Genomic DNA, 21486 nt, shown 5'->3' on the forward strand with positions numbered 1-21486 from the left:
CATTGAAACAGCCACCCAGTACTCGATTTAATTACATTTATTATTGTTCCAACGGTTCCTATAGCTCCTATGTACCCCGTCCCGCGCCAGTTTGGTCCCAACTAACATCCCAAATTACTATAAAAATCTATATATTGTACGTTGTAAACGATATATAACATATATAAAACACATACATATATATATCTATTTACGTATAGACCGTATATCGCATTAAATGCCACTACTAATACTGCTACCGAATGGGGATATGCTAAAATAATTGATTCCATTTTAAACCCTCTTTGATATTGCAAGGCCATTACCACCCTTTCATGTTACGATTCGCAGTTGCCCCAAATATTACATTTAAATGAACGTAAAGAATAAATATTTTGATTAAATACTTTTCTTTGCCGGCGTTACACGGGCTTAGTTCGAAGTAAGGACAATAAATTCCATATTCATGTTCTATTACAAGGATTAATACAACGTTAGTTAACATTTTATACAGTGGAAAGACAGATGCCATCCCTGTTTAAAAAAGTATTTTGCTACTCCCTGGCTCTCATGGGCAGGTCACTTGATAGTGAGTGATCTCTATAAGCATATTATTATTATTATGCCTGAATCCTCAACGTGTTTTGTACCTCTTACAGAGGAACGAGTCAAGTTATAAACGATTTCTATTACCACAGCATTTAATCACTTTTCTGTAAAGTTTAAATTGGTGTTAAGTAAGTTTGACAATAGCAACACCGCAGTGAAACCTTCAATCCTATGCCTTCTCAAATACCTTGTTAAAAAGCCACGTGTAACCCCGGAATCACATCGAATAATAAAACATTTAATTTTTTAATATCTCATTACCACCAAACCAGCCACAGAAATCCCTCCCATTCATCCTAAACATTCCATTTCAACAATATCATTCATTTTTGATCTATCACATGTTCATTCTTGAATGACTGATTCTATAATACCCGTATTTTATTAATTAAATGCTTTTATTGAGTTATGTATTTCATTGTAGTAGTTATTCCCATATTATTATGTTTCAGGAATACATATTACGAAGGAGATTATTTTTAAGAGATTCTCATTATATTGTAGCCCTATTAAGTTTTTCCGTCAGTTGAATACAAAGGTTAGTTAACGGGTATATGCCAGTAACATATAACACATAAGAGGTGACATATCACATATATGCATAAAGATTTGCATTTTGAGTTATAAACAGCGTTCATTACAAGAAGTGTTGATATTTAAGGTACAAATATATAAGCATATATATGTAATATGTTGTAATGTATGTTGTCAATAGTATACAATAATATAATAAATTCGTAAAGGTAAAATGGAGAGTATATGAAAGTTTTATTATATGTTTTACTTGTACATCGATGCCTGTCTTTAATATTACAGTCTTTTATATGTTGACAATCTCTTAATAGATAAAATTATTCTGTTAAATAGCTCTTGTTGACAAACACCTGTTATTAAATCAATCTGTCTAATGTTTGGTCTATGAAAGATCTACATTTCACAATTTCTTTATAGATATTGTTATTTTGCGATCTTTCATAGACATAATTTGAATAGATTAATTATAAATTACGGACGCTAATCATCGTAGTAAGGGATCTTAGGTGTATGTTAAATATTAAGTTTCATATACACTTCATAATACTTTAACGATTACATACATGTTTTAAAGTCAATATATGTATTCGATGTGTTTTATATGTCATATTTTGATCATATGTTACACGTCACTGGCACGTCACTGGGTGTGTGTTCAACGCCTAGCGGGTGGCGCGCTGTCGCCGTGTGCGCGGCTAAACCACGAGGATAGACTCCATAGTGAGCGGGTCTCACGCGCCGCCCGGCGCCGCCGCGCCGCGCCGCGCCGAGCGCGACCTGCGGGCCCGCACCTTCCGCGTGTATATTGATGTGGGCCGCCACTGGCACGAGGGCTTCGGCGGGTTATACACGTTGCGCCCGACAACTTAAGTATCTTACTACCGTTTTTAACCTTGGAGTCATCAACCTATTATTGTCCCACTAGGCACAGGTAGGGGACCTGTGCTCAAAATGACGACAACTAACGTTTCTTAATTCCCCCTTTTCACCCTTTGAATCATCATAATCAACCTATTACATGTTTTGTACCACTGCTGAATACGGGTTCCCTCTCAGAATGACGGCAACTAACGTTCCTTAATTCCCCATTTTTATCCTTTGGATCATCATCATAAACTCTTTATTATCCCACTGCTGAACATGGGTCTCTTCTCAGAATGAGAAAGATTAGGCCATCTGGCCAAATGCGTATTGTTGGACTTCACATACCTTTGAGATTTTTTTTTAATCTCTCAGGTATACAGGATTTCCTCACGATGTTTTCCGTCACCGTTTAAACAAGTGAATATTATTTTCTAAAACGCACATTATTTTGAAAAATCAGAGGTACAAACCTGGAATTTGAACTCTTTCTCTTTTGTACTCTTTTTCTCCCTTTAGGTACCATATGAGTACGAAATTAGGTACCCTATTACTACACCACTGCTGTCTACCCGCCTGTCACAAAGCTCTATCTCTTGAACCGTAACAGATTAATAATTACTTTTTTTGTCTTTAAATTCTAAACTTATCTGCATTTCGTTTTTAGTAACCCGTTATTAATAAATAATCTTTATACATATTAATTTGACAACTTATGGATAGAAAAAGGTCTTGATAGGTAAAATATTATATTGATTGATCATTGTGTTATATTTCCGATGAATTTTATAAAAAAAGTTGTCAGGCACAACGACGATACTTATTTACTATATTCTTAAAAAGTAGTACTAGTAGTCATTCTCGTAGATCATTGCAAATCGTAATCAATAACCGACCCTAAATAGGATTGTTAACCTTATCGTAACTTTTAAACAACTCGTATAAGTGTTTCCTCTACTATAGCATTTAAATTTAAAAATAAAAACTATCATTGCTTAAGAAAATACTTCTTCAATAAATTATTAAATGTTTTAAACTACCTTAAAAGAAAATTAATTTGTACTTAAACCTTAAATGTAAATATTAATTTTCACAGACATAAGTGACTATCAGTTAATTTAACTGACTACTTTCATATTTATGTCATTAAATATCAAAATTATTTATCAAAATAATATTTTTATTATTAACTTTATGTTATCCTTAAATTAAAAAGTCATTAAGAATAATAATCTAATAAATATACTTATATTATAGAAGAAAAATAATTTAACTATTATATTTTCTAATTTACCGTTTACTCTGCTATTATTTTTATAAATACTTACGAAAAGAAATACGAAATAAGAAAATAGAGACAGCTCATGCACAACTCCACGCATACAATACCTACGAGAATATAGCTGAACTGAAACTGAAATTTAACCATTCAACGATACACAGAAAATATATTAATAATAATATAATAATTACATATTGCACTAAAATCATTGAGCAACATATTAGAATTCAGTTTTACGATTCTATTTATATTGTTATATGGAAAAAAAACTTAAAGGTTTAAAGATATATATTTTAATTTATTTCTAAGCAAGATTCAGTGCAAATAATAGTGCAATTAATAGTTAATAGAAAAAAGCAACACTATTTTGAAGTAAGAAACTATTTCGAGTCATATTTAGTTAATATTTAATGCAATTTAATATGTTTCTAAAATAATTTAATTCAGTTGATTTAGGCTTTTTTCGACTAAGAAGAATCTACATTCTATGAGAGCCTAGTAATTGAGAAAGGTTTATGAAGTGAGTAATAAGTAGAGTCAGTTATCAAGTGTTAGTGGTGCTCACCTGATCTGTCCGGCGAGCAGTGGATTGATTGCGTAGAGCCAGTCATGGACTTCCTTGTCACCCAGGGTCTGCAGCAGGTAGCCGCGCTCCTTGCTCACCACGCTGGAGATAACAATTCAAGATTTGAAAGTTTTTAAGAGATAAGGGAGTGATTTTCTAAACTTCAGCTTGTTCAATTTATCAGTTTATACTAGTTTATAGGTATACCTATATCTCGTATAGTTTATAGGTATCTTATAAGACAAGAAAGATATTAAAAGATTATAAAAGATAGAAAAGGATAGAAGACACGGATCGACTTAAAGAGATGAGAGCGTAAGAGAAAGAGAGAGATAATAAACTATAATATAACAAGAAAAACTGATAAATAATGAGGTTTAAAGGTGGTAGAACCCTTTGTAGTTCGACTCTGGCGGCACTACCGCCGGCACACCTATTTTTACCTTATAACAGCGATGTTAAGCTCTGCTGCGTTTCAGTGTAATGATGTGGTAAGGGAGACATATTTTTTTAGCTCTCAGGAATAACGGAACTGTGGCCGACCTCAGGTAGGAAGTCAGTAGTCACTTACCATCAGGGGGACAGCTTGCTCGTCTGCTTCTCCAATATTACTCCTATCTCCAAATATAAATATTAGGAATAAGCTGAAGTGTGACGTACCTGAAGGTGTTGGGCATGCGCACCATCTGCTCCTGGTCCTCGGAGTACTCGACGTGCGCGTTGGCGAGGTTGATGACGGCGCGCTCCAGCGGGTCGCGCTCGTCGCGGTACATGAACACGTACGGCCGACGGACCACCTGGAAACCACGCAAATCAAATCAAAATTAGATGGACTTTTTCGGTTAAGTATAATACTCAATTAGTGGTTCGACAAACGATAACACAAAAGGGTATTTATTAAAGGATATGTTTATAAGACTTTGTTAAGATTTTGAATATGGTTGTATGGTTGTATGTATGTATTGAATTCTACTTGTTAGATTAACAATATATATCATAGCAGTTTAAAATAAGTGTTAGTCTCATGTAGCTCAAGGGTCAGGAACGTTTTGATATTTATTTTATTAAATCCTTATTTAAAGTTCTACCCTGTCTATGACTCTTAAATTAATGAATTGAGATTATCTATGATTCATGAAAATATGAACAACCTAATCTTAACTCTTGTATTCTAACATAAATGTCGGTTCTTTTCCAATTTTTCTGTAAAAGTGTCTAACTACACACATGAACTCCTTCCATGTGACATACTCATGATTTGACGGACTTAATCCTATTACAGCACGTTGAGATATTCCACAACCAGGTTGTGCAGTATATTGATGTATTCTTTATCTTGGCTAAACATATTATTATAAAGATCGTTCCACATTCTCGCGAGAACACGAGAAAAGCACTAGAAATGAGAACGTGGAGTCGATACGAATCGGGTTTTTCTCGCGTTTTCGCGAGATTCTCGCGAGAATGTCGAGTGGGCTCAAGAGTTTCTCGCCACTGACCAGCCAGCGCTTCTTCCAGCCGTGCGTGCCGTGCTGCAGCACGTTGAGGTGTCCGCGGCGCGCCACGGCGGCCGACACGCGCACCTCCTCGCACTCCGGCACGTACAGCGCGCCCGCCGCCGCCGCGCCGCCGCCGCCCCACGCCGCCATCGACTTCTCCAGCAGCGCGCGCTCCGGGGAACACAGCCTGGACGCGTGGGGAGGTTTGATTAGTTACTGTTCTTTTTGCATCCGTACGAAAGGTATGGGGAGGTTAAGTTAGGGTTTATTATTAATAATAATAGAACAGCATATACTCTTTAGAGTACGTAAGAGTATTAAATATTATTATTACCCTTTCCGTAGTCTACGGAGGGCTAACATTGTCGTATGATAGGTTAAAATTGACGCATAACATATACAGCGTCTATAGAAACAGTATAAGTTTTTAAACAGTGAAAAAACAACATATTTTTACATTGGTCTCAAGGTGGAGAAATCTTTGTGGTTCTACTCCGGCGGAACCATCGCCACAGAAGTGTTCAACACTGCTGTTTTCTGGTTTGAAGGGCGTGGTAATGGACGTCATATTTTTCCACCATAAGCGTTCTACCTTAGTCCTCAGGTGTAACGGCGAATCTGTGGCCTCCCTCAGGTAGGATATGAAATCCTACCTGGGGTTGATTACAGCTGTCCAGAGGCGTCAAAAGCCACTTACCATCAGGTGAACTACATGCTCATCTACTACTCCTATATAATAAGAAAAGACATTTGGCAAGATTTCTATCTAATTACTAAAGCCACATGCTCACTAGAATCTCACGGGAACGCAAGAAAAGCATGAGAAACGAGAATGTGGAGCCGATACGTACGCTTTTCTCGCGAGATTCTCGTGAGATTGTAGAGCGGGCTTAAACCAAGGTATACTCACTCGAAGCTGCTCGCGCTGTGTATTGAGGAGAGCAGGCTGGGCGTGGAGATGTCCGCGGACACGCCCTCGTCGACGGGCGTGGCGGGCGACGCCGCCTCCACGTCCTTGCCCGCGCCTATGCGGCCTACGCGTTATTATACTCGAGCTTATTTGACGTTTGTTCAAGCTACTTTTGTGGTATATACATGGACTTTAAATAACTTATTATTTTGATAATAAAATAGAGAACGGTCAAATTTGCATAATACTGCTAATATGACTTAAATGAAAATAGAGTTAAAATGAGTTAATTTTAGCATGTTCATAGAAATACTATAAAATGAAATTGGTATTAAGAGTGTCGCTATCAATTTCCTTCATCTTCAATAAAAACAATAGTTTAATGGTTTAATACAAGTGAAGAAAAGCTACTCACAAAGATGGGTATTTATATATTTTAGTAACTTAATAATATGGAGGTTCCACAAAAGATAATTATAATATTGTATTAAATTTCCCAATTAAATGTATTTCGATTTGAGTGAAATTTAACTGTATATAATAGGCCTTTTTATACTATCATTCCTAAATATGGTATTCTGTATTTCTTTTGTATTCTAATAAAAGAAACTGTGGCATTAATGACAGTGAGAGTGATACATTACCATAGTTGCCTTGTATGAGCTTGATGTATTTAGTGGCGAGTTCCTTCTCGCGGGGCGTCATCTCCCACGGCTCGCCCGCGTCCTCGCGCGCTAGGGCGCTCTCGCCGGCTGCCTTGGCCGCCATGTTCGATACCTCCTGCGTACAAAAAAATATGTTTTTGTTGGAGAATCGTGTCTAATAAAAGGGTATAAGTGATCTCTACTCGATCATAGAGACATTCAGATTTTGTATGAGATTGTTATCGTCATTGCTCAGTGCTTCCCAGTATGTTAGAGCCCACATTTATGTTGATTGTTATAGAGATGTTTGCACAATTATAATTTACATATAAGTCAAAGAAGGGATTGAAAATACTAAAGTTACTTACGTTCTAAACTGACATAAATCATCATCGATCAATTATTTAGCTATACTGGTTCTAGTCGCTAGAACCGTCTTGAACCTCAACCGAGCAGTGACTACCTGCTCTCGCCGGATTATTGCTAAAGCTTATCTTCTCCAGCCCCCACTGCATACTACCCACCTTCTCCGTCTTGGTGAAGTCGTTGGGCGCGACGGTGTTCTCGTGTCCGTGGCGCAGGCGCTCGCGCAGCGCGAGGAAGTGGCGCGTGCGGCCCACCTGCTCCAGCCGGGTCATCTTCTCCAACTCCCACTGTCACACACATAACATATTACCCATTATTTTTATGTGCATAGATGGAGAACATTTCATTATAGACTTTTTGCAACTTTTTAAAAATAATGAATTATTTTTAAAAATTAAAAGATAAATAGTTAGTCAGCCAATTATTCCATGACGAAGTTATTCTAAAAAAGTGAAAATTATTTGAATTATATTTTAGATATAATTCCTATAGTTTTAACTGTAAACATTTTTTTCATTTAAACTAAAAAAACAAAATGAACACAACAGATAGAAGAAAGGCTTAAAGAACACAACACTAAAGCATAATATTGAATGAAATTGATGCGAGATTAAATGAGAATTTATAAAATTTAAGTGAGAATACGAAATTAAACTATATAATATATATAATAGGTACGACCATAATACGAGAAAATGTGGAAGATAATAGATTGCTAAGGAGCGATGAAAATTAAAAAATATAGATGATAAAATTGCAACCATATTGTTTCTTTTTATCAAACCCCAAATCTGTTAATAAACTAAAGGTTGATTTGGAGGCATGCTTGGTCACACGCATGGAATTATAATATTGAGCTCACATAACTTTTAAAATAACATTTCTAAATTTGGGTACACTGATAACTGAAATTAAAAATATAAATAAATCTATCACGTAACTATCATCATAACCAAACACATTATTAAAAATCACAAACCATGGACATCATGCATCGATAATAATTAAGTAGGACATTAACGTGTGCACCAAACATTTCCATATTTATAAATGACATCACAAAACGACGAAAAATGCAGAGAAATGCATTTCTTTTTCTAATGAATGGAGGACGCATCGGCACATTTTTATATATAAATAGCATAACTATACTTAAGATTGCATATCTTACATTATGTTAGACACATCACTACTGTTGATGTCCAGCACTAGTTGTCATTTAGACAGGTAGATTCGGCGCTCTTTTCGGTGAAAAAAGCAATATGGAGGATTCGTTGTACGTATGAAAAGTTAAAATAGTTGTTGCAAAGTTATCTAATAATTATTGCACCCCGTTGATAATAGAAAGGTAATAGATATTTGAAATATAATATTAATAATAGCTAATGCAAAAGTAGACGTTTGCAGTTTTTCCAAAGACTTAAACATGAGTATGTCTAGGTATGTTAAAATATATACATATATACACTTGCTACTAAAGTGAATATAGCAGCAACAATTACATTATAAAAGGAAACCAATAATTAATTAACGGTGCAGAAAATTTTGAGGCCTACACCATAATGATAACATGTAATCAATATTATGAATAAAATTATCATGAAGAAAGCAAGAAAACCCCAATTTGAAAAGTGTGGATGCGTCCTTAAATTAATGATAAATCCACACCAAAGCAATTATCACAATATAATATACAGTTGCGACTTTGAAAACATAATAAGTGTGTATAAATTTTGATTGAAGCGGCGATGATATAATATCGCGGTGGCACACAAATTACTTTTCAATAGCTATTTAGTATGAACATGGTATAGTAAGTAAACACATCGAATGAATGAATGCGGCACATACTAAATAGCTAAGGAAACATATTTGTGGACCTGCAATCTATCGATTATGTCCCGCGCCCAATCAAACATCAGTTTGCGCCAGAAACGTTTCTGTTGCGAGGAGAAAATGTTCAATTAGTGATGTACCTAGACAAGAATTATTTTCGACAAACTTTATGACCGCCCTAATATATTTGATTTCAGATCTAGTGGGTTAGCAAGGGGTTCAATATGGTCGTTACATATTGTACAGTTATTCGTAAATGTGCCTTTTTTGAGGCGGTATCTTGGAAAAGTCGTAGAATAGTTCGTAGCTCTACTCCGTAGGCACCACTGACACACTTCTTTGTATAGTTACATAAGCGGTCATAAAGTTTGACTTTACCTATATATGAGAAGTTTGCATAGGAACTGAGTTAGAAATCTACACACCAAATTAGATGCATGTACTTATCTACGCGCGTCAGAAGTTATACTTCTTTAAATTAAAGCTGTGTATTAGATTGTTTTTCAAAATATGTTTAATAAAATCCTTCTATAGACGTCATAAAGTGTATTTAAAAATACTATATAATCTACTTACATAAGAAATAAATATAAGGCCAAAAGCATAAATAAGTATGACACTAAAAGTAATAAATTTCTAAAATTTAACTACATAAGTATATTATATGATAATATTAACTATATTTTAAGTCCTTTTTCAACCTAATTCGACCACTATTCTTAAAAAACGTAAAGAAGTATAACTTCGTCAATACAACGATAATAGCCAAGACAAGACATTTTTACAGCATAGCAACATTAACCAACTCAATCGTAGTAAGTATTAGGATTTACTTTGTACTTTAATGTCTGTTACCGATAAGCACATTACATAAAAACAGTTTCAATCTTATTAGAAAGAATATGTTTGTCAATAGTAAAATTAAGATAGAATATATTTTCAACATTTAAGCTTACTTAAGTATAGGTTTACTAAAGTATCATAGTAAATAAGAAATGAAACAGTTTCATAAATGATGAAAGTAATATTTAAATTACTATCCTCCAGTATGTCCCTTGTTATTTTCTAATCTATTTTTATCTTTCCAGCAGTTGATAATTTCTTAACATTTGACAAGTGACAGCTGTCATTGTCGATTTTTTTTTATTATTTTGCATCATCATTTACAGCCTTACTCTGACGTTATATTATGCCTAATTCTAACGTTTTGTTTTTTTATTATTATTTGGATGTGTGGTGCCTAGTACGTGTGAGTGAGTGGTCACCTGGTGGTCGAAGATGAGCGAGTCGCCGCGCGGTCTCCAACCGTGCAGATTCTCCTCTCCGCGGACGTAGGTGCCACTCGTGTCCAGCACACGGCGCTGGCGGCGTTGGACACCTGGGGATATAAAAAAAAAGTTTTTATGAAAGTGCTGAAGGGATATTGTTTTTCGAGCGTATGTATTTGTGTGTATGTCTCATTCTTTGGCACGCCTTGTAGATTGAATGTTAACGTATGAGGTGTCGTTGGATTCGTCTAAACAGGTAACGTGTCATTTAGTATTCTCATTTTTTATCGTGTAAACTGTTAAGTTATCTTGTAATCGTGTAACTCTTTTTATGTTTTGATGTAGAAAAATAAGATTAAATTTTTTAAAGAAAATGGATGGTGTATTTGTATTTTATGTCATATTAGGCTCTGTCCGTCTCTCAGCGGCGGCTGTAATCCCATAGTTTTAATTTCGACAGAATAATGTGATGGCGAATACTTAATACGCCGTGTCTTAACAAGTTGAGGCAAGTTACCATAATAATAACCGTAATATAAAAACCACGTAATTATAAATAGACAATCGCAACGGCTTCGAGCACGCGACGAAGCTAGCAGCCCATGCGTATCGTCGTCACGGCCGTTTTCCTTGCTTACGCACGAATGCGGCAAAACGCTCCATGCGTTTACACCCTTACGTACCGGGCTCAAGCGCGCGGTGCAGACTCAGCTCGTACACGCCGGTGAGGTGGTCGGCGCGCGCGGCCCGCGAGCCGAACAGCGCGCGGCGCAGCGAGCGGCCGGTGCGCGCGTCGCGCCCCACCACCACCACCGACAGGTCCTTCGTCACTATCGCTGGCCGGCCGCAGTTCTCCAACTGGACGATAATGATAACATTATTAGGGTCTCTTTTTTGTCATGCGGGTTTGTGTTTGTGCGGATTTGGCGAAAACAAAACACATATTATATATAAGCGCCTCTTTCCTGTCAAAAGGATTTGTGTTTGTGCGATTCCGGTCCGCATGCGTACCACTTGCGTCCTGTCGTTTCCTATCCAACTGAAGGATAACGAAACACATTTTGAGGGTCTGTTTCTGGTCACAAGGGTTTGTGCGGGATCTGGTCCGCATATGTACCACTTGCGTCCTATCGTTTTATAGATAGGTAGTTTTTCTGTCACGGGTGCCACGACCATTCACGCGTGAGGGTAGAACACACATCCAGAAGTGAATTCAAGTGACAGGAAAAAGATTCTTAGTAAATTAACGACATGATGCCAATCTGAGATCTATAATTGAACTAATTGACTAATCGATTTTTCGAAACAAAAATATCGATCTTTTTAATCGATACTAATTAATAATTACTAATTAATCGATCTGAAATGCCCGAAAAATGTCATTTTATTTTCATATATTTAATCGCCAAAATATTTCCAGAGCAACAATAAAACAAATTAAAAATCATTTTATAAGAAACCGAACATGTAGTCCTCTATAATCTTTGTAGATATAATCTTCAAACTTCGATCCAAATCAATTTTAAAATCAACATTTTTCTTGAATATAATATATTCAAGTCCAATAAACTTTTAATTCATAAAACAGATAAATAAGCGAATCTTACCTCGAGATAAGCGCTGAGTGTAATGTACACGACCTCTCCGTTAGCGCTGACACGGTTGAGCAGCGGGGAGCCGTGGAGACTGCTGTCCCAGGCCGCCTCGAACCTAATAACATACACGTAAATATAACACTAAACGTCATAACTACTTAAAGACTATGTTTCGTTGTACTGCACCTAATAATTTTTTTATATCTTTTTTACTTAGGAAATTATACAAAAATAATGGCTCACTAAAATAATTTTGAAATTACTAGTTTATACGGTGTCAATGGATTGATTACGGCGAAGAACCGATCGTCAGATTGTGTGACGTGAAGTCATCCCAGTTTTACTAGATTCGTAGCTTCTACCTGAGAGTGAAACTCGTATTATATTTATTAAAATTGAAATCTAAAATATGCACATTGCTAAATCTCAAAATGAGCTCCTATAAACTATTAAAAAAGTTAAAAAAAAATAGATAACCTGTTACTACACATGTAATATTAAAAAAACTGTATTATTCTACTACCTAAATACAGCGCGGTCATCGAGTGTGGGTCGTTCGCCGGGGAATAGTCCAAGAGACAAAGCTCCGTCTTCGTCTCCATCAGTAGTGTCTTCGTTGGCCTCCGGCGTGTTGCGAATGCGTCCTAAAACAAGTTATTAAATGTGAAGATTTCTCTGTAGATAGCGTTTAAAACATTGTAACATTTCACACAAATAAGTTGTGATAAAATTGCAATATACTCTCGCACACATCGATTATTTTAAAGATGTAGGGAAAGACAGAGAATAAGTGAGATGTTGAAAGAGAGTGTGGGAAGGAGGACTGAAATTAGCGTAAGAGGTATAACTTGAAGTGTTTCGACTCCGGCCGCACCACAGCTACACAAAATTATGGCAAAGGAGACATAATCTTCTGAGGTTTTTCAACTTAGTCCTGAGAAGTAGCAGCGTATTTGTGACCGACCTGAAATAGGAATCTAATCCTGTCCGGGTTTGATTACAGATGTCCATGAAAGGTTACAGCCACTTACAGACAGATGAACTGCATGCTCGTCTGCTACTCCTATATTATAAAAAAGAATGCGTTACATAAAAAAACGAGTGTCTCACCAATGACGAGTTCGCGCACGTCGCTCCAGTGCAGGTCGGAGGAGGGCTCGTGCAGGATGGTGATGCGGATGCGGCGCTGGATGCCCTGGTGCAGCAGGAACACGCCGCGGCACGGCAGCTCGTCGCTGTGCTCCACCACCTACAGAGGATAGGTGAAATGTTTATGTAAATAACTCCTGCTAGAGAAATTGTAAGGGTTTATATTTAATTCCGTTTTTATATTTTGTCTTCAGAATTCGTTAAACAATAAAATGCCATTTGACAAAGGGAAGAACAAGAAGAAACTGGAAAAATATTAAGTATGAAGGTAGGTAGTAATAGAATAATTTAAGAGTGAATTTGAAATTCGCCGTTATAAGATATAAAATGCTGTTTGATTTAGCATAGTTAAACTGTATGACATTAGTATACGAAAGCAGTTAATTATTGTAAGTTATAAAATATTTCTTGAAGTGCTCATATGTGACATTATCCTGAGAAATGAGAAGTAACAAAAACATTGGTTTGCATACATAAAAATAACAAATTTAGCCATCCTGTTCCGACATTCAGCTTTAAAGTAGTGTTTCTTTTTTTTCAAATTTATTGAAGATGTCATTCGAGAACACAATTATTTAATCCGTCACAACTGTAACCAAAAGGAAAATAAAAACAAAAATTAGTATGAGTCAATGAAATCTCACAGCGGGCACGTATTCGCCGTTGGGCGCGAGCTCGCAGATCTCGAACCACACGAGCAGGTCGTGCTTGGAGTGCAGGTGCGACGAGCAGCAGGGGGGCGGAGCGCTCGCCGCGCCCCACTTGGGGCTCCGCACCGGCGCCGAGATCGGCAGAGACGGGGGCAGCATGCGGCGGGGTGGAGCCCGACCGGCGCAGAGCTCTTGTTTCGCGTCCTGGACACAGGATAGGTAAGTGAGATTCGTTTGTAACACGCGTGATGCATGTTGCATGCGTGATACGTGACACACAAATTTGACATTATTATTTTGTGACGCACGTATGTAACACACGCCTGGCGTGTATGCGTGACACACATTATACAATATTTACGCGTTACAATACAGTATTTGTATACTTTTACAAGTTTTGCACGTTGCGCATGCTATCCTAACACTAACACATAACACGAATTTTAATCGACAAATTATAATTATTTGTATTTGACTACTATGCTACTATTTACTTTGACATAAAACGCTATTACGACCATATGACGAATTTTAATAAAATACAACATTATTGCAAATTATAACTTTTTTCAAAATGAAAGTAAAATATCAACATGCATCATACAAAAAGATTAACAATATTAGCCCTCAAAGGCTAGCCCTCATAGCATTTTTATGTATACTACCATATACAGTGGAATTAATATTCTAAAATAATTCAATCTACTTTCTAATTCGAAATTATATGTATTCTACATATTTCTGTGATATTTATAATATTATAATTAAGCTTTCAAACATTAAACTATGACACTTTCATGCTACATTACGATACTTTACTATAATGAAGATAATAAATACCTATTTACTAACATTATGTACCTTGTGCAGAGGGTGTTGTTGGTAGTGTCCGAACACTTCGAACACGATCGGCTGAGTCTTGATGTATTCCACAAATGATTTCGTCACGGGTACAGTGATCTGCAAAAAAATAGTAAATTTTTAAAATCGTAAGTAAATCATAATTTAAAGATCATTAATGTTTAATAAAATAAAAATAGATAAATGAGGTAATTAAAAAAATAAAGGCGTGGAGCGTTAATTGTTACATAAATTATTGTAATATAAGATATATTGAGACACGTCTGCGACTGCTGCAGATCTCATAATATGCACTTTTTTGAGTAAATAATTTCTTAGCATGAGCTAGTCGGCATATTTCTAATGAAATCGTAACGAGTTCCTAAGAATCTATATACAGTAATGTATACACCCGGACAACGGTTACTTTTTAACGGTTTCTACACTCACAGCCCCACACTAGGATTCCCTGTGTCGTGGGTGCTATGGACACACACATAGACAAATACACAAACGAAATCTAAATTCATCAATTAGATATGCCTATCTGGCCGGGGATCGAACCCGGGACCCTTTGCGCGTCAGACCGGTATGGCGGCCGCTCCGCCACGCGAGTCGTCATCAGGTTACTTTTAATAAGTGTAGGTACTTATGTTATGTTATTAATTTTACGTTAAGCTTTACTAGAGGCTTCTGGGCTATACCTAATAGCTTAATAATTACCCTCAATTTAAGCAATAAGCACTAAACTCCAAACTTCCCTCAGATAAAAACATACATTTAAATAAAAATAAAGATATACTTACGTTCTGTACGTGGTAGAATCCGAGTGGAGTATTCTTGCCGGCATTCTTGACAGGCTCGGTTGAAAATGCGTCTTCATTTCGGTGTAAGAAGCTGCAATAGAAATAATTTGTTAATCACAATGGCATATGTATTTTCTTTAAAATTGGCCTTTTCCTTTATTTTGACATGTATCCAGAATTTAATCCTTATAAGCAACAGTATTTGTTTGTGGATTATTTTTCTTTAAAAAACGAATGATGCAGTTCATTTCTTTTATCAAAATTGTCCTAGTAGCTCATTTCAGCATTTTTGCTAATCCGCGTAATTTCGGATTTGGTCCCGAAGGCCCATTTGAAAAATTCACCCTTTGTATTAAAAAACATCGATATGTGGAAGGGACATATATCTCTAGTACACTTACTTGAACTGGCAGAACACATCCGCGTAGTCAGTAGAGATGCTGTGAGCTTGCAGCACGGTGACGCGGAAGGTGAACTCCCTTCCGAGAGCTAGGTGCTCAGGTAGCTCTTCATCCTTGAGCTCGGAGGCTAGAGAGCTGTCGCCGCGGCCGCTGTCCGCGTCGCACTCGCCCACAGCCAGCTCTGCGACACAGGCTTTATGTGAGCTGAGACTAACGCAGGGTGTAGTGATGTTGGAGTTTGATTGAATGGGCGTGTTTAACATAGACTTTATGTGAGCTGCGACTCACTCAGGATGTAATGATGTAGAGGTTCCATTGAAAAGGCGTATTTAAAACGGACTTTATATGAGCTTCGACTAAATCAAGTTGTAGTGATGGTTCATTTTCAGGGTGTGTTCACTTGAGTAAAGAAAGCTTTATTAACAAAGATTAATAATTACCAAATAGTAAACCTGGCCTATTAATATTAAGCTATTATAGATCCATGCACATAAAATAAATAAATAAATAAATAAAGCTTTTATTGATTCCTTAATTCTTACAAAACATGTCATCTTAGTCTATTTAGTTTTAATAAAATATTTACAAATAGCGATTTACTATAATTTTAATTTATTTAATTTAATTCATTTAATACCTAATTAATTTCATTTGATTTAATTATGATATATTATTATTATTATTAATCTATGTCTATGAATACAATATTTAATATTTTATCTATATAATATTTACTTATAAGAATTCTAATATAGGTAAGTCTTAAGGACCGCCTAAGGCGGTAAAAGCCTCCTCCATTCGTTGCCATTCAACTCTATCCCTAGCAAGTCTGCTCCAAGTTTTTCCTAACATTAATGCTATATCGTCACTCCATCTCTTGTATGGTCTACCTTTCTTACGTTTTTTATTGATTGGATACCAGTTTGTTGTCGTTTTTGTCCATCTTTCGTCTTGTACTCTTTGTATATGCCCTGCCCACTTCCACTTTAGCTTACGAATTTCTTTAATTACGTCTCTAGATTGGGTTTGTTCTCTTATTGTACTATTTTTAATTTTGTCTTTTAATTTAAATCCCATGTAGCTTCTTTCTATGGCACATTGGCAGACTCTAAGTTTATTTAGTGATTTCTTTGTTAGTGGCCATGTTTGACAAGCATACGTTAAGCATGGTAACAAACAGACATCCATTACCTTGGTTTTTATTTTAGTTGGCAGTTTATTCTTAAAGATTTCCTTCATTGCCCAGTATTTGCTCCATGTGTTCTTAATCCTACGGTCTATTTCTTTTTGTGTGCAATCTTTAATGGCTATTAGGTGACCTAAATATACATATTCTTGAACCCATTCTAGCGGTGTAGAGTTTATTGTCATTTCAATTTTTGTTCTGTTTGTCATCAATTTAGTTTTGCTCTGATTAAGTTCTAGTCCCACAGTTTTACTTTCCTTGTTTAATGTTTCTATCATATACTGTAGTTCTGTTGGGCTTTCTGAGAACAAGACAATGTCATCAGCAAACCTTAAATGTGATAAGTATTGTCCGTGTATTTTTATACCAATTTCTTTCCAGTTTAATGCTCTAAATATTTGTTCTAAAACGGCTATAAACATCTTTGTAGAGAGGGGATCTCCTTGCCTTAAACCTCGCTCTATATTGAAGATTGGTCCGGGTACATCTAATTTTATTCTTGCTTTGCTATTTTTGTATATTTCTTTGATGATATTTATATATGTTTTATTTAATCCTTGCTCTTTTAGTGCTTTCCACATAGAGTCGTGCGAAATAGAGTCAAACGCACGTGAGTAGTCGACAAAACATAAGTATAACGGCATGTTATATTCGTTATATTTTTCAATAACCATTTTTACCGTATGTATGTGATCTATTGTTGACCGGTTCTTCATAAATCCTGCCTGCTCTATGGTTTGGTTTTCATCGATTGTTCTCGTTATTCTTCTTAATAATGTAGACGAAAATACTTTATAAAGACATGACATGAGGCTAATAGGTCTGTAGTTCGATAATAATGTAGAGTCGCCTTTTTTGTACAGGAGCTTTATCTCAGAGCAAGTCCATTGGTCTGGTATTTCATTTTTTTGCAATATTAAATTAAATAATTTAGTGAGTGGCTTAATTAATTCAGCTTTTCCTGCCTTTATCATCTCATTAGTTATACCATCTGGACCTGGGCTCTTTTCTAATTTTAAGTTGTTTATTGATAGTTCAATTTCATTTTCGTTAAAGTTCGGAACTGGTTCATCAATATGCGATATCACTGAAGTATTTTCAGAAGCTTGAATGGTCTTCGAATATAATGTTTTATAAAATTGAGTCGCTACTTTCGTCAAATCTTGTCTATTACTAACTTTGGTTCCAGAAGAGTTTTGTAGTTGGGTCATAAGTTGTTTTGTAGTATTTAGATTTTTGTACGCCTTCTTAACTGCTCCAGAAGTTTGGATATATTTTTCTATCATATTAAGTCTATAGTTGTGTAAGTTAAGTGTTATCTTGTTATTAATATTTCTATATAATTTGCTCAAGTAGTTTTTCTCTTGTCTTGTTTTATTTTCTTTATTTTTAAGGTGTTGTCTCTGGTTAATCATATCCGTAATTTCGTCCGTGAAAACGAATTTTTTTCTTGCAGCTTTTGTGGTGATAGTTGAGCTTTTTGTACTATTTAAAATTGCTGTCTGTATAATATTATACTGTTCTTGGATTGAACCTTCCGAGATATATATTTGCGTAGTTATTTGTGCTTTTAAGCTTTCGCTATTTATGTAGTTTTGTTTTTTCCTATTGTAAATTAATCGGTTTTGTTTTTTCTTTACAATATTGAAAGTAACTCTGACTAAACGATGGTCACTTGGATGTTTGAAGTTACTAAGAACGTCTATATTTTCTATGTTTGTTTTTGGAAAGTTTGAAGCTATATAGTCTATTTCATTTTTAGTTACGCCATCCGGTGACTTCCATGTCCATCTGAGTTTTGGCGACTTTCTGAACATTGTATTAATTATTTTCAGTTTTTCAGTTTTCAGATCCATGCACATAAGTTACATAAAATAAACATTAGAAACAAGGTACATAAATAGCCAATCTTATCACAATATCATACATACCTTCAATCTTAATATTAGAGTCAGTATCGGGACGATCGTCAAGCGCGAGCGCGTTGATAGCGTTGTTCTTCTCGACCGCGGTGAGCGCCTTCAGCCGCGAGCGGGCCGGCGCCACGTCGTCGTCGAACGATATCTTAGCGGACTGCTTCACGCCCGCAGCGAACTCTGCGTTGTCTGGTGGTCATATTTATTTATATAGAAACAACCGAATACATAGTACGTTTATTATATCTTAAAGATAATACATAAATTAGTAAAGTTTCCACTAAACACTCGATCAATTTATGTCGGTTATTATCACAAGTAATGCAAATTAATATAGTGAACGAATGAATCAATGAATGAATGATTATAATTTGATTTTTACACTCATTCATTCATATATAAAACGTAAACAAATTATTGCTGTTAAAATGAGAAACAAAAGAATTTAAATTTTACTATAAGCAGATTCATTTAAAAAGTCATTTTAGTAGTAGAGTTTTAATGCTGTAGCATAAAAGATTAGGCTTCCTGATTTACATTGATAAACGAAATAACAATATTAAGTCGTATGAAAACACCTAATTCTTTAAGCAAATGCTATTAAAAAAAACCTTTATCCTTAATAAATTTTGTAATTTTTTAACCAAGTTATTTAAGATATTATCTAATTTATTTATCATCTAATTATACGATATTATATTAACTTCGAATTATGTTGATAATATAAGTTACAATAAAATAATACAAACTTTTCTCAGCGTCGATAACCGCTTGTACGGCCACCCGCAGGTAGCCCTTCACGTCTCCTTTCTCGTTCACGATCGCGACCTTGTGAATGAGCGGAACCGGGTACAGCAGGTTCGACAGGTATACGAAGCTCCTGTGAATAAATATTTATACAATTAATATTATTGTATATAGTAAAGATTACAATAACAAATATTTTTTAATTTGCTGATTTTACACAGATGTTTCTATTGACTGGTATTTTCGTTTAACAACAAAGAAGGCATCTTTCATTCATTCAATTTGTAAGGAAATTTCATTATTGCATTTTTAAGTGTTTAAATATCGTATTTATTGTTAAACCAATCTTACGGTTTGAGTGTTATGGTATCACGATCAAGATCATTTTTATTTGTATTCCTAGTTCAAAGGAGTCATTTCTATGAAAGCTTCATACTCTCAAGCGTTACAACGAATCTATGATGAACTTTTAGTTGGAATAGATTTTTTGTTATATTTTCTAATAGCACCTTCTAATAACAGAACTAAAAACAACATATTTATAAAAAAACTCCTAAATATTATATTATCTATAAATAATAGAAGAAACAATGAAATAACCAATTAAAATTAAAGTATTTTTGGCATAGACGAGGGTCACTCACCGTCCGACCATACGGAACCACGGGAATCTATCGTAGAAGGGATCTCCGCCGGTGACGGACTCGATGTTGTGGTCGGGCGACGTCGGCGATAACTCCGCCTCGTTGTGGTACATCTCACGCATCAGCTCCAGTCTTTGCCTGTTATTCATTCCAATATCAATAAAATACTCTCAATAGGCCCTTGAAAAGGGTCGCAAAAGGACCTTGAAAAAGACCGTTTCCTTTAGCGGTAATATAAAAAATATATCTTAACTGTTTTGAAACGAAAACGTCGATAATTGCTAATCTGTAGTCGACCTTAATAAACTAGAGGTAACGATGTAGAAAGAAATGTTTAAGTTATATATATTCAACGCTTTCACTCATCTATTTGCACTAATCCTAGATATAAAATTATGTATATTGTATCATTTTCTACTCTATACTAAACATAGATACACACAAACCAAAAGAGGTATTCTTATAATGTCCTATTTAATTGTAATTAATTTTACAATTTTAGTACGCTATAGGATAAGATTTACATACAAGGTTACATTTTCTAGAAAATAAAAAGACAACACGTATAACATGCTTTAAGCTTAAGCGCGTGCTTGCAAAATAAAAGTCGACAATGTTTATAACACGTATAACTAAGGGTTTCAGTGCTTTACAAATACATTTCCAACATTATACATAAAAATGAGATGTCCAAATACTTGATGTTTAAAGTTTTGAAACATAGGATAAACTTATACATTGGATAATTTTACATTTTACAAGATTTTTTCATATCGTAATTTTATCGAAATAGACACAAATTTTATGTACAAAATGTTCCAATAATTTATCTATTAGAGTAAATGAAAATCATAAAATTGTATTTAATTAAACGAGGTGCGACTAGGTGTTGTATGCATGGTGATATGGAAACTGCAGGACCTATTTTGTACTTTCATAATCTCCAATTGTCCTAAGAGGATCGCCAAATTTCCATTTATTTAATATGTATTCACAAATTGAAAAATAAATACCTATATAAAATGTATTTTTTTACTTTTAAGCTTGAATAACATAAGCAATGATAATGTTTTATATTGTGATAATTTGTATGAAAATATAAGCCAATTTTTTGTATATGTTCAATATATACAGGTGTCCAACTTGTTTAAATAATGTAAATGTTTAATAAAATCTTTAAATTGAATTTCAAATTACAT

General features: G+C 35.2%; 1 protein-coding gene across 1 annotated transcript in view; it reads right to left on the reverse strand.

Moving 5' to 3' along the window:
• Positions 1–1036: 1036 nt before the first annotated feature.
• LOC140753851 (kinesin-like protein unc-104) overlaps positions 1037–21486 on the reverse strand; it is a 67301-nt gene continuing 46851 nt past the window's right edge. Inside the window, exons 21-39 of the mRNA XM_073088655.1 lie at positions 20288–20425; positions 19646–19776; positions 18912–19085; positions 15795–15975; positions 15394–15484; positions 14609–14707; positions 13742–13951; positions 13059–13197; positions 12472–12592; positions 11961–12063; positions 11037–11211; positions 10351–10463; positions 7408–7536; positions 6884–7019; positions 6240–6363; positions 5330–5516; positions 4491–4627; positions 3831–3932; positions 1037–1913 (exon numbers count right to left, since the gene is read on the reverse strand). Coding sequence (XP_072944756.1) covers positions 1778–1913; positions 3831–3932; positions 4491–4627; positions 5330–5516; positions 6240–6363; positions 6884–7019; positions 7408–7536; positions 10351–10463; positions 11037–11211; positions 11961–12063; positions 12472–12592; positions 13059–13197; positions 13742–13951; positions 14609–14707; positions 15394–15484; positions 15795–15975; positions 18912–19085; positions 19646–19776; positions 20288–20425 — 2626 coding nt within the window. The 3' untranslated portion in view covers positions 1037–1777. The remainder of the gene's footprint in view (positions 1914–3830; positions 3933–4490; positions 4628–5329; positions 5517–6239; positions 6364–6883; positions 7020–7407; positions 7537–10350; positions 10464–11036; positions 11212–11960; positions 12064–12471; positions 12593–13058; positions 13198–13741; positions 13952–14608; positions 14708–15393; positions 15485–15794; positions 15976–18911; positions 19086–19645; positions 19777–20287; positions 20426–21486) is intronic.

This window comes from Epargyreus clarus, unplaced genomic scaffold (genome assembly GCF_041222505.1).
Source record: "Epargyreus clarus isolate Ecla_fem2 unplaced genomic scaffold, WU_Ecla_fem_2.2 ptg000027l, whole genome shotgun sequence".
NCBI classification, from domain to species: domain Eukaryota; kingdom Metazoa; phylum Arthropoda; class Insecta; order Lepidoptera; family Hesperiidae; genus Epargyreus; species Epargyreus clarus.